A 17,418-nucleotide genomic window follows, 5' to 3' on the forward strand; every position below is an offset into this window, starting at 1 on the left:
TACTCGTACTGTACACTGCATGTATACTCAGGGGATTACTCGTACTGTACACTGCATGTATACTTAGGGGATTACTCGTACACTGCATGTATACTCAGAGGACTACTCGTACTGTACACTGCATGTATACTCAGAGGACTACTGGTACTGTACACTGCATGTATACTTAGGGGATTACTCGTACACTGCATGTATACTCAGAGGACTACTCGTACTGTACACTGCATGTATACTCAGGGGATTACTCGCACACTGCATGTATACTCAGAGGACTACTCGTACTGTACACTGCATGTATACTCAGGGGATTACTCGTACACTGCATGTATACTCAGAGGACTACTCGTACTGTACACTGCATGTATACTCAGAGCACTACTCGTACACTGCATGTATACTCAGGGGATTACTCATACACTGCATGTATACTCAGAGGACTACTCATACTGTACACTGCATGTATACTCAGGGGATTACTCGTACACTGCATGTATACTCAGAGGACTACTCGTACTGTACACTGCGTGTATACTCAGGGGATTACTCGTACACTCCATGTATACTCAGAGGACCACTCGTACTGTACACTGCATGTATACTCAGAGGACTACTTGTACACTGCATGTATACTCAGAGGACTACTCGTACACTGAATGTATACTCAGAGGACTACTCGTACACTGCATTCATACTCAGGGGATTACTCGTACACTGTATGTATACTCAGAGGACTACTCGTACTGTACACTGCATGTATACTCAGAAAACTACTCGTACTGTACACTGCATGTATACCCAGACGACTACTCGTACACTGCATGTATACTCAGACGACTACTCATACACTGCATGTATACTCAGAGGACTGCACGTACACTGCATGTATACTCAGAGGACTACTCATACACTGCATGTATACTCAGAGGACTACTCGTACTGTACACTGCATGTATACTCAGATGACTACTCATACACTGCATGTATACTCAGAGGACTACTCGTACTGTACACTGCATGTATACTCAGACGACTACTCATACACTGCATGTATACTCAGAGGACTGCACGTACACTGCATGTATACTCAGAGGACTACTCATACACTGCATGTATACTCAGAGGACTACTCGTACTGTACACTGCATGTATACTCAGATGACTACTCATACACTGCATGTATACTCAGAGGACTACTCATACTGTACACTGCATGTATACTCAGACGACTACTCATACACTGCATGTATACTCAGAGGACTGCACGTACACTGCATGTATACTCAGAGGACTACTCATACACTGCATGTATACTCAGAGGACTACTCGTACTGTACACTGCATGTATACTCAGATGACTACTCGTACTGTACACTGCATGTGTACTCAGAGGACTACTCGTACTGCACACTGCATGTATACTCAGAGGACTACTCGTACACTGCATGTATACGCAGAGGACTACTCGTACACAGCATGTATACGCAGAGGATTACTCGTACACTGCATGTATACGCAGAGGATTACTCGTACTGTACACTGCATGTATACTCAGAGGACTAGTCGTACAATACATGTATACTCAGAGGACTACAACCACACAGCATATGCACTGAGAAGGGTACTATGTCCACTCAGAGGAGAATACCCACATAATATGTCCACTCATAGGAGTACACCCACACTGTATTTAAGAGGAGTACATTCATAGGTGTACACCCACACAGCATGTAAACTCAATGGAATACACCCACACAGCTTGTACATTCTGAGGAGTACACTCACACAACATTTACACTCAGAGGAGTATACCCTCACAGTATGTCCACTCAGAGGAGTACACTCACGTAGTATGTCCAATCAGAGGAGTATACTCTCACAGTATGTCCACTCAGAGGAGTACACCCACACAGTATGTCCACTCAGAGGAGTACACCCACACAGTATGTCCACTCAGAGGAGTACACCCACACAGTATTTTGACTCAGAGGAGAATACCCACACAGTATGTCCACTCAGAGGAGTACACCCACACAGTATTTCCACTAAGAGGAGAATACTCACATAATATGTCCACTCATAGGAGTACACCCACACTGCATTTACACTAAGAGGAGTACACTCATAGGTGTACACCCACACAGCATGTAAACTCAGTGGAATATACCCACACAGCTTGTAAACTCTGAGGAGTACACTCACACAACAACATTTACACTCAAAGGAGTTCCCTCACACAGCTTTTACACTCAGAGGAGTGCAACCACACAGCATATACACTGAGTATATGACCTTGCATGTACACACATGTAAGTACACCCACACAGCATGCACACCCAGAGGAGTACACCCACACATTACGTACACTCAGGGGATAACACCCACATAATATACACTACTGTATTCTGCACATATAAATAAATGTTTTTATGGTATTCTGCAATAGATTTTCAGTAACTGGTAGCTTTGTTCATGCATTGTGAAAGGTAGAGCCAAGTCACTGCTTTGAGAGCTGGTTTTCTGGAAATTACAAGATAGAATCTGAAATAACAATGAGCTTTTTTTCTGGCCGAATTTCAAACAGTGTGTGGCCGTCCCTGCTTGAGAGAAGTTAATCATCGGATGGATTTCTGTCGAAGGAGAATGCTGAAAAACGTTTCTTGATCAGCAGCTACGGCCAACAGGCTGCAACTGCGGATCGGTTTAATCTGACAGCAGGTGGGAGCCACTATCAGAATATAGAGTCTAAGTGGGATTTCTCCATTCACCTTGTTTGTGTGGATGGAGGAATCTGTTTGTTTGCTTTTCATTCAGCCAATTAAAAAACAAACCTTCTATGGGCAGATTTAGGCAAAATTTTATTGTGTTAGTGTTTATTGTATTCATGTTGCAAAGTCAAATTGCTCTTAAACATAGAAGGATGTGTACTTTTTATTCATTCATCCAAAGCATGCACGCTTGCTTGGGAGGCACACTCACACTCAAGCATGCAGGGGCACATGTATAAAAATGGATTTCAAAATTCAATATTAGTAACAATAAACAAGCCAAGGCTATTATAGAGATCCTGTGTCTTCGGTCCAGAGCTTTTAGTTTTATAACAATATATTCTTGTAGTGCAGCTGCCTTTTCATCCATTTTTATACATATCTACCCACAAACATCCTCACCTGCCCATTGAGCTGTTGGGGAAGACAAAGCATAACCGTTATACAGACAAGGATGGGCACAGATTAAAAACTCATATAAAAGTAAGTCAGTAAGAAGCAAAGTAATTCTGTAGACAGAAAAGCTCTCCAGTATAACATAAAAATGTAAAAGCCCTTTGTATACAAGCAGTCTTCTCTCATCTGTCATGCTGGCCAAAGTGGCCGTACATGTAAAGAGACTACGTGGTATGGTTGAGGGCAATGGATCCCAATTTCAAATTTGTGCTTTTTTTTTTTTTTATATATATATATGGAATATCCAAAATGAAGTGCAGTGACACAGGGGTATTTGGAAGATATGAAGTACTATGTCAAAATAATCCAAACTACCTATTTCCTAATTGGAAACAGAAGAGACAAGCCATCACATTTCAGAGTTCGAGGATTTCCTTTCATCTGGGTTCAATGGGCTTGTTTTATGTCTGAGACGTCATTCTTTCACTGAAATGATTTTATGTCTCATGATTGTGTAGCTAGAGTTGCCACAATTTCATTAAGCCAAACCTGAACACTTTAGCGACACACTGCATTTTCTTTTTTTTTTTTGCATACATTATAGGATCATAACAGACCTCGGACACCTTTGGGTACTCCAAAGAGAATAGTAATTGGCGTGCATAGTGCCCCTGGCCCTATGAATATTGTGTCCAGGTTTCAGGTGGACTGAAACCCGGACACATAATTTAAAACCCCTACTGTGCGGGTGAATCCTGGACAGGGGACAACCCTATGTGTAGCACCTTCTCAGATAAGTTGCTAGGGAAATTAGGTAAATTTAGTTCTGTGTTGCTCCACTGTAATCAGTGGAGCAGTTTGTGGTTGGTTTGGGCTGGTTGCAGGTTTGCAGGTTTGCTGGTTTCAGGTTCCACTGGTTGCAGGTTTGATTGTTTTCCCCTGCCTTCTGGAGGATACCAGAATGTAGTAGGCTGGGAAAGCTAATCTGCAACCTGAATATTTAAGTTGTCTCATATAATCCCTGGGCGAGAGTAGGTGGCTGGGAGAGTGCATAAATAGTCAGGGAACTGTGGCAGCCCTGTTCTTGTCCAGGAGGATACAGTATCTCATGAAAGTGAGTACACCCCTCACATTTTTGTAAATATTTTATTATTTATTTTTATGTTAGAACACTGAAGTAATGACACTTTGCTACAATGTAAAGTAGTGAGTGTACAGGTTGTATAACAGTGTAAAATTGCTGTTCCCCCAAAATAATTCAACACACAGCCATTAATGTCTAAATCGCTGGCAACAAAAGTGAGTACACCCCTAATTGAAAATGTCCAAATTGGGCCCAATTAGCCATTTTCCCTCCCCGGTGTCATTTGACTCATTAGTGTTACAAGGTCTCAGGTGTGAATGGGGAACAGGTGTGTTACATTTCGTGTTATCGCTCTCACTCTCTCATACTGGTCACTGGAAGTTCAACATGGCACCTCATGGCAAAGAACTCTCTAAGGATCTGGAATAAAAGAATTGTTGATCTACATAAAGATGGCATAGGCTATAAGAAGATTGCCAAGACCCTGAAGCGGAGCTGCAGCAAGGTGGCCAAGACCAAACAGCGGTTTAACAGGACAGGTTCCACTCACCACAGGCCTCGCCATGGTCGACCAAAGAAGTTGAGGGCACGTGCTCAACGTCATATCCAGAGGTTGTCTATGGGAAATAGGTGTATGAGTGCTGCCAGCATTGCTGCAGAGGTTGAAGGGGTGGGGGGTCAGCCTGTCAGTGCTCAGACCATACGTCGCACACTGCATCAAATTGGCCTGCATGGCTGTCGTCCCAGAAGGAAGCCTCTTCTAAAGTTGATGCACAAGAAAGCCCGCAAACAGTTTGCTTAAGACAAGCAGACTAAGGACATGGATTACTGGAACCATGTACTGTGGTAAGATAAATATATTTGGTTCAGATGATTTCAAGCGTGTATGGTGGCAACCAAGTGAGAAGTACAAAGATAAGTGTGTCTTGCCTACTATCAAGCATGGTGGTGGGAGTGTCATGTTCTGGGGCTGCATGAGTGCTGCAGGCATTGGGGAGCTACAGTTCATTGAGGGAACCATGAATGTCAATATGTACTGTGACATACTGAAGCAGAGCATGATCCCCTCCCTTTGGAGACTAGGCCGCAGGGCAGTATTCCAACATGATAACGACCCCAAACACAGCTCCAAGACGACCACTGCCTTGCTAAAGAAGCTGAGGGTAAAGGTGATGGACTCACCAAGCATGTCTCCAGACCTAAACCCTATTCAGCATCTGTGGGGCATCCTCAAATGTAAGATGAAGGAGCGCAAGGTCTCTAATATCCACCAGCTTCGTGATGTCCTCATGGAGGAGTGGAAGAGGACTCCAGTGGAAACCTGTGAAGCTCTGGTGAACTCCATGCCCAAGAGGGTTAAGGCAGTGCTGGAAAATAATGATGGCCACATAAAATATTGACACTTTGGGCCCAATTTGGACATTTTCAAATTTCATTAATGGCTTTGTTGAGCTATTTTGAGGGGACAGTAAATTTACACTGTTATACAAGCTGTACATTCACTACTTTACATTGTAGCAAAGTGTCATTTCTTCAGTGTTGTCACAAAAGATATAATAAAATATTTACAAAAAGGTGAGGGGTGTACTTACTTTTGTAAGACACTGTAAGTTACCAGCCTGAAGGGCTGATGCCCTTCCAGTCAGCCCAGCTGAAATTTTGGCTGAGCTGGGGAACCTACTTGCTAACATTTTCTGCAGCTATACAAGGGATTTTGCTGAGGATCCAGTCTGGAAAGTCCATCAGATATTGGAAATTGGCATCCAAGTATCCAGAGACACAGTGAGTACAGACCTGCGAGCAGAATTCTGGTGACTGCTGCTACTACAACCAACTGTACATTAGGGCTAAAGCTTGCCAGGCCTGAGTTTTTTTTTGGGCTACCACAGAAAGTGAAGGGTGTCTTCTTGTTACTGCTTATGGTTTCTGGAGTATCCTGTGGCTCCCTATACCCTATGCTAGTTATTCAGCAAAAAAAAAGAAAAAAAAAGAAAAGAAAAGCAATCCATAGACTGTTGCTGTGTGCCTGACTGCTGCCACACTAAACTACAAAACGAAATTGGGTCAATTCAGCAGGCCCTTTCAGGGGTGAGCACTACAAACTGTATGGCTACCTGTTTGGCCAGCATACACGTTAAGCAGAGGCAGGAAAACTTCACTGTGCCGGAGAAAAAGATCACCACACTTATTGTTTATTGAGTATTTCTGTTTAGTTATTGAATTTTTCCATTTGTATGTGTGGAAGCCAGCCACACTGCTTTAAAGCAGTTCCTACAGAACAACAAATTCTTTCCCTAAAATGAACCTCTGCTTTACTCCCATAGCGTGTAAAGAGAAAATAGAGTGCGGGTGAACTATCTCCCCTAACTGGCCAATAACCAAGAATCAAGGCTATCCCATGGGAGGATGGGGATGATCACATGCTCCCCATATCTTGAAGTACTGAATATTTCTATTTGCTTTGGAATCTGAATGAAGCAGCAAGAAAGAAAAGGTGAGTCTCTACCGCTGGGTAGGGTAAAAGGTAAGTAAACTGATGTTTGCCCTACCTGATCAAAAAACAGGTTCACTTTAAGAGATCAGTCCATCAAAAACTGATATTTCAGTTTGATACATCCTGAAATGTTAAAGCATCATTTTTTTTTCACATCTCTCGGGGACTACAGAAGGTCTGCATGCTTACCACAGCCATTAGGAGGTTATTATTTTTTATTATGGAAAGTCGAACAGGAGGAATAAGAGCACCTTGAGATGAGCAGGAACCTAGAAAAGAAGTGGAAAGATCTCACCGCTGGAGTCTCCAAGAGATATAAAAGGCAGCAGAGACTCAGCTTTACCCCTCAAACCTGCAGCTGAAATATCACTTTTTGGTTGGAGTGGTCTTGATAAGATTCCAGCCTGCTGCCAGTGTAAAGGTCCTTACTGTGAGATGTCAGTGACCCGTGGCAGGGGGCTCTCCTCGCTCATGGCATCCATATCATCTGTGTAGCTGTTAGTCCGGGAGATGTCTGGGAGGGATTCGTCTGGCCGATTCCTCCCTGCACAGAAAACATTAAAGATATTCACCAACAATGATGGAATAATATAAAATATCTTCACTTTCCTTAAAATATATGCTGTCTGAGAATCTAGTGGCTCTACTCTGACTAATTCCTTTATGGTGGCAAATATCCACTCTGTCCATTAAAGGGAATGTCTCTCAATCCTTTCGATTGGGTCAAATAAGTGAAGTAGGGGATAATAGAGTCAGAGGGTGAAGTAAGGGGCTGGTAACTCACATAAATGGAGTAGGTGACTGGTAACTCACATAGTTTATTAGGGGGCTGGACCTCACAGGAGTGAAGTAGAGGGCTGGTACCTCACAGGGGTGGAGTAGGGGGCTGGTACTTGACAGGGGTGGAGTAGGGGGCTGGTACCTCACAGGGTTTGGCTAGAGGACTGGTACCTCACAGGGGTGGAATAGAGGGCTGGTACCTCACAGGGGTGGAATAGAGGGCTGGAACCTCACAGGGGTGGAGTAGAGGGTTGGTACCTCACAGGGGTGGAGTAGAGGGCTGGTACCTCAGAGGAGTGGAGTAGAGGGCTGGTACCTCACAGAGGTGGAGTAAATACTTGATACCTCCCAGGGGTGGAGTAGAGGGCTGGTACCTCACAGAGGTGGAGTAGAGGGCTGGTACCTCACAGCAGTGGAGTAGAGGGCTGGTACCTCACAGGGGTGGAGTAGAGGGCTGGTACCTCAAAGAGGTGGATTAGAGGGCTGGTACCTCACAGGGGTGGAGTAGAGGGCTGGTACCTCAAAGAGGTGGATTAGAGGGCTGGTACCTCACAGAGTTGGAGTAGGTGGCTGGTAACTCACATATTACATTAGGGGGCTGATACCTCACAGAGGAGGAATGAAGAGCTGGTACCTCACAGGGGTGGAGTTGATAGTTGATACCTAGCAGAGCTGGAGTAGAGGGCTGGTACTTCACAGGGGTGGATTAGGGGGTTGGTACCTTTACAGAGGTGGAGTAGAGGGCTGGTACCTTTTCAGAGGTGGAGTAGAGGGCTGGTACCTTACAGAGGTGGAGTAGAGGGCTGGTACCTCACAGGGGTGGAGTAGATAGTTGATACCTCGCAGAGCTGGAGTAGAGGGCTGGTACTTCACAGGGGTGGATTAGGGGGTTGGTACCTTTACAGAGGTGGAGTAGAGGACTGGTACCTTTTCAGAGGTGGAGTAGAGGGCTGGTACCTTACAGAGGTGGAGTAGAGGTCTGGTACCTCACAAGGGTGGAGTAGAAGGCTGGCAACTCCCAGGGTTGGAGTGGAGGGCAGGTAACTCACAGGGGTGGAGTAGGGGTCTGGTACCGCACAGAGGTGGAGTAGAGGGCTGGTACCTCACATGAGAGAAGAAGGGGGCTGGTATCTCACAGGGGTAGAGTAGGGGGCTGGTACCTGACAGAGGTGGAGTAGGTAACTGGTAACTCACAGGAATGAAGTAGGTGGCTGGTAACTCGCAGAAGTGGATTAGGGGGCTGGTAACTCAAAGGCGTGGATAGGAGGCTGGTACTTCTCAGGGGTGGAGTAACTGGCTGGTACCTCACAAGGGTGGAGTAGGTGGTTGGCACATCACAGGGGAGGAGTAGGTAGTTGGCAACTCACAGGAGTAGATTAGGTGTCTGGCACCTCACAGGGGAGGAGTAGGTGGCTGGTAACTTGCATTAGTGGATTAGGGAGCTGGTAATTCAAAGCAGTGGAGTAGAGGCTGGTACTTCACAGGGGTGGAGTAGCTGGCAGGTACCTAACAGGGGTGGAGAAGGTGGCTTCCACCTCACAGGGGAGGAGTAGGTAGTTGGTAGCTCACAGGAGTAGGTGGCTGGTTACTGGTAACTGATAGAAGTGGATTAGGGAGCTGGTAACTCATAGGAGTGGAGGGGGGGGGCTGTGTGATAACTCAGCAGTGTTGTAGGAGTAGAGTAGAAGGCTGGCAGAGTTAAAGTTGTGCAGAAGGTGAATTAAAGATTAATATGAGCGTAGTAAGTATAGAGTATGATGCCAGTAGGAGCCTGGTAGAATAATAGGGGTAAAGAAGAAGAAGACTGACAGAATCCTAGAAGTTGAATAGGGCACGGGGAGAGTAATGAAGGAGAGTGTAATAGGAATAGAGTAGGGAATTGCATGCTGGTAAAGTCAAAGTAGAAGATTTTTAGAACACAAGTCAATCTCACATATGGTAGAATGACAGAAGCAGAGCCCTCCAGCCTACCACTCACTGGGGGAAGATCAATTGTACAGGGTTGAAAATCGAATCCAATTCCTAGATTTCACTTGAGACGAGCCTTACTGGCAGAATCTCCTTCCCACTCCTCCTTGACTTCTCCTTTTCCCCCTCACTACATTCTCACAACACATACAGTATGCGCTAAATAACTGGACTAAGAAAATCCCTCTGCTCAAATGAGAAGGGGCAATGTTTACTTACAAGGGCTGATATAATACTGACAGTGCAAGAGTGACAAAAAATGATTAGTAGTATAAAGTGCACAAAGCCATCACACACACAACTGATAACAGTAAAATACATTGACCTGACGCAAAAAGACACGACAGGTGATCAACGAAAAAAAAATCTACATAAGGATGTAAAATAAAAAATGAAACAAAAGTAAGCTAATTTTACTGACATGAAACATTGAAAAACAGAAAACTTTTATAAAAAATTGTGGCTGAACTCCAAGCAAAAATAAAAAAATGAGTCATGTGTGCCTCATGTCATACCCTGCATTGCAGCAATGAGTCAGGAAGGAGCAGCATTTGGAACCAATAAGCACTGCTACAATGTGCATGTGCTGACAGAAGGAAAAAGGTCGGACAACAAAAAGAATCTGTTTTGCATGATCTCATATCGAAAATCAATTCTCGTATGACAGAATGAAAATTCGGAAGTGAAGCCATGTGTCGCAGTGTATTTGTATTGTATTTTCGAACAACTGTACTGATTAAACAAAAATCGCACAATCTGTTATTGTACAAGAAAAAATGTTGTGCTTGTCCGATCGGATAATATCGAATGAACTGTAGAAATTGGCTCTCAAAAGCTGTGTACTAATGATCAGATTATCGTAAGATCGGTTTGAAAGCGGTATTTTTGACATATTTTCTAAACATGTGTACGGCCCATTAGGCTTCTTTCAAACTGATCCGGTTTTCTTCAGTTTTTTTGCGTTAAAAAAGCAGAAGAAAAAGCCATTTCTATTAAATCTTTACACTGATCAGATGGGAGTCCGTTGCGTTTTTCAAACTCCTACTTGCTGCATTTTTAGTTCATGTTTGGTGCTGTAAAAAAAAAAAAAAAAAAAACGCACCTCACCATTGAAATGAATGTAAAATGCATCAAAAACACACCTGCAGCAAAAACACATAAAAAACGCAAAAACGCACCTCCCCACTGAAATTAATGGAACATGCAGCAAAAACGTATCAAAGCCGCACCTACGGTTGCATTTTTTGTCACACGTCACGTGAAAAATGCACCTGAAACACGGTAAAAGTGCAGTAAAAACACAGCAAATGCACATATGTGTTTTTGCTGCGTTTTTGCAATGGAGCAGTAGCCTAATGGTTGCCTCTACCCCTTCCTCATCCAATCGGCAGCCTTAGGGGTTGTGTTCTAGGCCAGGTCATGCTGCTACAGGAATGGGGGTCTAGGACTTTGTTGTACTATCTGGCATGCAAATCCACATAAAAAACTGGCTGCACAAAATTGCAGGTTCTTTGACAGTTAAAAGAACTCCTACACCTGTATTTCTGCTTTGTACTTGGATGCTTGCCTGGAGTTCACCTTTACATAGCACAACAGCTTTTTTTTTTTTTTTTTTAAGGTAAATTGAACAAAAAATAAATTAATAAAAATAATAATAAAATTAAAAAATAGGGGGGATCAAGAAGGGAAAGAGGAAGGTATATAATTTGCTGACAGCTTCTGTTTTTAGATATGGTGCAGATTAGCTGATAGGATGCATTTTAGTTGTCTTTTTACTTTAAATGTGAACTCCAGCCTTCCCTTCAGTCTTGCACAGTTGTACAGGCATCTCTCCTTTAGTGAAAATGCTTACTCTGATTTTACTGCACGCTGTGAGCTTCTCAAAACGTGCATTAGAAGTTGGAGAAAGCAATATAGAGCCCACCTCATTTCCTGGCTGGAGGATGTCCAGCATCATCTAGCTCTTTCCACCCCAGTCTTTCTGTCCCTGGCCTGCCCCTTTCATTCACTGGTTTTCAGTTCTTTCAGTCTTGCAGGCTCAGTATCATATGTGGGGGGGTTACCCACAGTAAGTGGGTCTGCATGAAAATGCAGCCTGCCTACAAATGCCCACTTCCCTTAAGCTGACACCCACCCGTAAAAATATTTTTGTATCTGCATAACTCCTCCCAAGAGCTAGCCTACTGCTATCAGGCTGAGGGATCTTGTGAAGAGTACTGGAGCAGGGTACTGTGATATATTCAGGCAGCTATGTAGAGTAACCTGCTGGACCCTCCCACCAGCCATGATCTGCCTGAATGCATAGAGAAGCACAGACACCTAGTGATGGCATTGCAAGGTCTATAATAAGATATGTAGTAAAAAGGGAAGGTTTTGTTAAAAAATGTCCTTAGCCTACCTTAGACTTATGGAAGTCTGTTGTTAACAAAATGGTGCCATTGTATCCATTCACATATGAATCTAGAGGATGCCCCCAACAAATTCTCCAAGGTATGGGAAATCTAGTCGGAGTCCAGGGATACAGTAGTCTCAACGCCAATGCCCCCATGATTACTGCTTATCTGCTTCTCAGTATTTGACATAGGTTAGTTCATTGTACTGTGGGTACTTGTTCTCCTGATTCCCTCTTAGTGCCCACCTGCAGAACTGAGTATGGTCAACTTGACCTTGGTTGCCAACTTTTAAGTTTTGTGTGCCTGTTTTTTTCTGTATTCTTAAGCCTGGGTATGCCCAATAGACTTTGTTTTGTATACCATACCTTTTAAATTGAATAAAATAAGTTCCAAGAACAAAATGTCCTTAGCATGTTGAAGATAGGGGAGAGAGGAACCAGGGAAAACAAAATACAAGCAGAATAAACATTAGCTTTAAGGACACCTGTGTAATCCTGACCCTGAGATACCTTGTGCGGTGGTAAAACTGGATGTGCAGATAGTAAGGGTGGACCAAGATCGGCAACGACCTGTCAGAAAGGGGGAAAAGACAGAAAAGGAAAGAAAAAAGGCCAAGCTGAGAAGTCTGAAAGTAAGATAAAGATCTGAAAACATGAACATGAAAGCTGAAGAGGGTTCATTCAAAGTCCTTCTTTGCCTCCTTTTAAAGTGCATCTCTAATCAAAACCTTTTTGGTTTAGTTTAAGATTGTGTGGGAAGAAGTTAGAAACCCCGTCAGGCTTTAACGTTTTGTCTTTTTTTTTTTTTTTGGGGGGGGGGGTTTGTGTCCCCTCTGTGAAGATTTAACTTATTGGTCCTGATGACCATTGTGGGAACTCCGAAGTGATATAATAAAATAGCAGATGAGGGGAAATCTTGTTCTGTAAACAACTTTCTAAGAGAATATTTTTCGGAGTTTGGAGAGAGCTCTTTTCATAGTTACATACCAGTTAGGTTGAAAAAAGACACAAGTCCATCTGGCTCAACCAATAAAAAAACAAAAACAGTAATGAAAACCCAACCATACAATCCCATATACACAATCCTATACCTGCAGTTGGTCCAGAGGAAGGCGAAAAATCCCAACAAAGCGTGATCCAATTTGCTACAGCAGGGAAAAATATTCCTTCCTGATCCCCCGAGAGGCAATCGGATATTCCCTGGATCAACTTTACCTATAAATATTAGTACCCATTTATATTATGTACACCTAGGAAAGAATCCAGGCCTTTCTTAAAGCAATCTACTGAGCTAGCCAGAACCACCTCTGGAGGGAGTCTATTCCACATTTTCACAGCTCATACGGTGAAGAAACCTTTCCGTATTTGGAGACTAAATCTGTTTTCCTCTAGACGAAAGAGTGCCCCCTTGTTCTCTGTGTTGACCTTAAAATGAATAACTCAACACCAAGTTCACTATATGGACCCCCTATGTATTTATACATGTTGATTATAACCCCCCTTAATCTCCTCTTCTCAAGAGAGAATAAATTCAGTTCTAATCTTTTCTCATAGCTGAGCTCCTCCATGCCTCTTATCAGTTTGGTTGCTCTCCTCTGCACCTTCTATTCAGCTTTCATCCAAATAGTAATTGGGGATGCTGTCTTGAAGATCCTTGTTCACATAAATTTTTTATGGGGTGACAACTGTCTCTCAGTTTTGCTCCTGCATTGTCCAGGAAACTGGTCCAGAACAGTCCTGTGCAACTGATGGAGAGAGTGTATTTAGACAGGAGGTAGCTGAAAGAGGATGGAGGGGATCAGCAGCTTTGAGATTGTAAATGGTGAAAATGAAAAAATAGCAAGGAAATTGTTTATGACACTAAATGTAATCTTATTTAGTTTAGGTTTTTTTTTTTTTTTTTTGGGCACAAGTACAAAGCAAGCCGACTGCTTTTATTTTAGTTGCAGTAATTGCTGAATCCCTGTGAGTGGTGTTGTGTGCTGTGATCTGAAACTATTTTCCCCAAGGAAAGTAAGTATGAAATGTACCGAGGACATAAGAAGGAAATTATCAGTGAGATAATCACTGTGCTGTTTATAGCCTGTACAGAGAGCAGAGCTGTGGGAGGGACCCAGCACCCACTATAGGTTGTCTGCAGAAAACTACATGAGGGGGCGGAGACAAGACCAGTCACCCTGCACAAGGAGAGACAGCAGCAGTGACCAGTCTTTATAACAGGAAGTACAGTGGCAATGCATGGTAGTAAATTAGACTTAAAAAAAATGTTAAACAAACAACACTTCTAAGACCATGGCACCTACCTGTTGGGCCCTGAAAGTTTAGACTGCTTTTGTCCGCCTCTGCGTGTTGATAGGTGATGTGAGGCACAGACAGGGCATTTTCTGGGGCTGACACTTGGGGACCCGAGGGCATCGGAGTCAGGCACAGAGGGGCCAGGGTGGGGCTGGTGGGGGTGACAAGGGCCTCATGCAGAGATTTGGTCTTCTTCCTACTTCTTCTGTTCTGGGGGAAGAGCAAGGAATTTCAGTCACCAAACAGTACAGATGAAGCTGCATTTTTCCTTATAGAAGGTAAGTATTTGCATAGATTTAGGTCCCCCCCCCCCCCCACATGAAAGTGGTTAACAATTCTTGCTGAAGAAGTGTGAGCATGGCACTGTGGGAAGATGGTGGGGGCATGCTGGGCTTAAAAATAATTTAACCATATAAAGTATTTCCATAGATAGGAGATCCCCTGGCCTTAACACCATCCTTAACTTTTCATTTCAGCTTTGTCTAGAATTGGCTTTTATTGTTTTTGGGCTCCATTAGACAGATTTCCTCTCACTTTCTGCTCTGAGACAACATTTTAACCAGACAGGAAGTGAAAAAAAATCTCTCCAATGGAGCCTCTGATGGCAGTAAAATCTGACAGGGGTTCTAATCTTTCTCCACTCAAACACTAAAAAAATGTTTGGATATACACGGACAATGCCACTGCTCTCTATGGGGCAGTTGGATAGAAATGGACTGCATATTCACTTCATCTGATTTTAATCCGATCCACTGGACGGATGGCGAACGTATCCCCACCCGTCTGTTTTTAGCAGAGCATATTGGATGCCGGTGTGTGACAGCGGACACTTCTGCTGATCTCCGCCTCCCCATAGAGAACAATAGGTGGTCTGATCGGGTCCGCTTGTAAAACGGACAGGCAGACACGATCCGTCAGCTAGTGTGAAAGGGGCCTTAAACCTAGAAGCTGATTGGTTACTATGCACAGCTGCACCAGCTTCTTTGTGTGCTCGTTTTTGTAAATCTCCCCCACTGCCTCATTTTAGAATCCGTTTACTTGCGTTATCAGCGATTTCAACCTGTCCCTGGACACTTAGAGGGGGCTCCCTCTCTCCCTAATAGACTTTACAATTATTCCATATAATGGAGGCAGAAGTAGGAAACATTCAGCATCACTGAGTAGACAGCTGTATATAACAGGAGCAACTCTAATGTTGGTGATTGAAGACTATCTGGCTAGGCTTGCTGGAATCCCCGGACCTGTCTCCGTGCACCAGGACTGCCCGCTGTCGGCGCTGCCTTGTTGCTCTGATCTGGAGGGGTCAGGTAGATCTTCCAGGTGGCTGTAGAATTGTAGGACTTCTCTGCAGCGTAGCATCTCCAAAGGGTCTGCACAAGACATAATCACACATGTATCATAGTAATTACATGCAAGGAAAATGAATGTGCCATGTCACAGACATCTAAAGAAAAAGATCAATTTCATAAGAAAAACTATTTATTGCATAAAATTACAAAGCAATCCCTTTCATACTTTTATGTAAACCTGCTCAGCCTTTTGAAACGTTTACATTTATAAAATCCTACAAGAAGAAGGCATCACTGGGTATTTGCTTCTTCCTTTTTTAGGCAGAAAGCCCTTCTGTGTATGCCCCTGTGATAATGGGTGATGTCAGAACTATTATGAAGAAATAGACATATTTTCATAAATTTCATATGGAGGTTTAAGACTGGATAAGTCTCAAAATAAAGGTTAAACTCAGGACATTCACATTAGTTGTGTTTTTTTTTTTACCCTGTAAGGTTTGTAAACTAAATTTGTATACAAATTATTGTGTTTAGGGATATATACTATATACTATAACTATAAATATATATATATATATAGTATCTCACAAAAGTGAGTACATCCCTCACATTTTTGTAAATATTTTATTATAGCTTTTCATGTGACAACACTGAAGAAATGACACTTTGCTACAATGTAAAGTAGTGAGTGTAAAGCTTGTATAACAGTGTAAATTTGCTGTCCCCCCAAAATAACTCAACACACAGCCATTAATGTCTAAACCGCTGGCAACAAAAGTGAGTACACCCCTAAGTGACAATGTCCAAATTGGGCCCAATTAGCCATTTTCCCTCCCCGGTGTCATGTGACTCGTTAGTGTTACAAGGTCTCAGGTGTGAATGGGGAGCAGGTGTGTTCAATTTGAAGTTATCGCTCTCACTCTCTCCTGGCAAAGAGTTCTCCGAGGATCTGAAAAACCCTGAAACTGAGCCGCAGCATGGTGGCCAAGACCATACAGCAGTTTAATAGGGCAGGTTCCATTCAGAACATGCCTCGCCATTGTCGATTAAAAAAGGTGAGTGCTCGTGCTCAGCGGCATATCCAGAGGTTGTCTTTGGGAAATATAGGTATGAGTGCTGCCAGCATTGCTGCAGAGGTTGAAGGGGTGGGGGGCCAGCCTGTCAGTGTTCAGACCATACGCCGCACACTGCATCAAATTGGCCTGCATGGCTGTCGTCTCAGAAGGAAGCCTCTTCTAAAGATGATGCAGAAGAAAGCCCACAAACAGTTTGTTGAGGACAAGCATACTAAGGACATGGATTACTGGAACCATGTCCTGTGGTCTGATGAGACCAAGATAAACTTATTTGGTTCAGATGGTGTCAGGCGTGTGTGGCAGCAACCAGGCGAGGAGTACAAAGACAAGTGTGTCTTGCCTACAGTCAAGCATGGTGGTGGGAGTGTCATGGTCTGGGGCTGCATTAATGCTGCCGGCACTGGGGAGCTACAGTTCATTGAGGGAACCATGAATGCCAACATGTACTGTGACATACTGAAGCAGAGCATGATCCCCTCCCTTTGGAGACTGGGCCGCAGGGCAGTATTCCAACATGATAATGACCCCAAACACACCTCCAAGACGACCACTGCCTTGCTAAAGAAGCTGGGGGTAAAGGTGATGGACTGGCCAAGCATGTCTCCAGACCTAAACCCTATTGAGCATTTGTGGGGCATCCTCAAATGGAAGGTGAACCTGTATGAGAGAGTGAGAGCTATAACACCAATATTAACACCCCTGCTCCCCATTCACACCTGAGACTTTGTAAAACTAACAAGTCATATGACACCAGGGAGGGAAAATGGCTAATTGGGTCCAATTTGGACATTTTAACTTAGGGGTGTACTCACTTTTGTTGCCAGCTGTTTAGACATTGATGGCTGTGTGTTGAGTTATTTTGAGGGGACAGCAAATTTA

At 43.5% G+C, this 17,418-nt stretch overlaps 1 protein-coding gene across 4 annotated transcripts in view; it reads right to left on the reverse strand.

Moving 5' to 3' along the window:
* LOC309553869 (potassium voltage-gated channel subfamily KQT member 1-like) overlaps window positions 1-17,418 on the reverse strand; it is a 137,190-nt gene that overhangs the window by 20,992 nt on the left and 98,780 nt on the right. For 3 of the 4 annotated variants that reach the window (XM_082255348.1, XM_082255349.1, XM_082255350.1), the window contains 4 exons: window positions 15,416-15,544; window positions 14,183-14,384; window positions 12,390-12,449; window positions 7,169-7,283 (listed from right to left, as the gene is read on the reverse strand). In XM_082255348.1, the coding sequence (XP_082111474.1) occupies window positions 7,169-7,283; window positions 12,390-12,449; window positions 14,183-14,384; window positions 15,416-15,544 (506 nt within the window). The remainder of the gene's footprint in view (window positions 1-7,168; window positions 7,284-12,389; window positions 12,450-14,182; window positions 14,385-15,415; window positions 15,545-17,418) is intronic. The other variant, XM_082255351.1, reaches the window with a different exon arrangement.

Source organism: Pelophylax lessonae (assembly GCF_965119305.1).
Source record: "Pelophylax lessonae genome assembly, chromosome: 4".
Classification (NCBI taxonomy): Eukaryota; Metazoa; Chordata; class Amphibia; order Anura; family Ranidae; genus Pelophylax; species Pelophylax lessonae.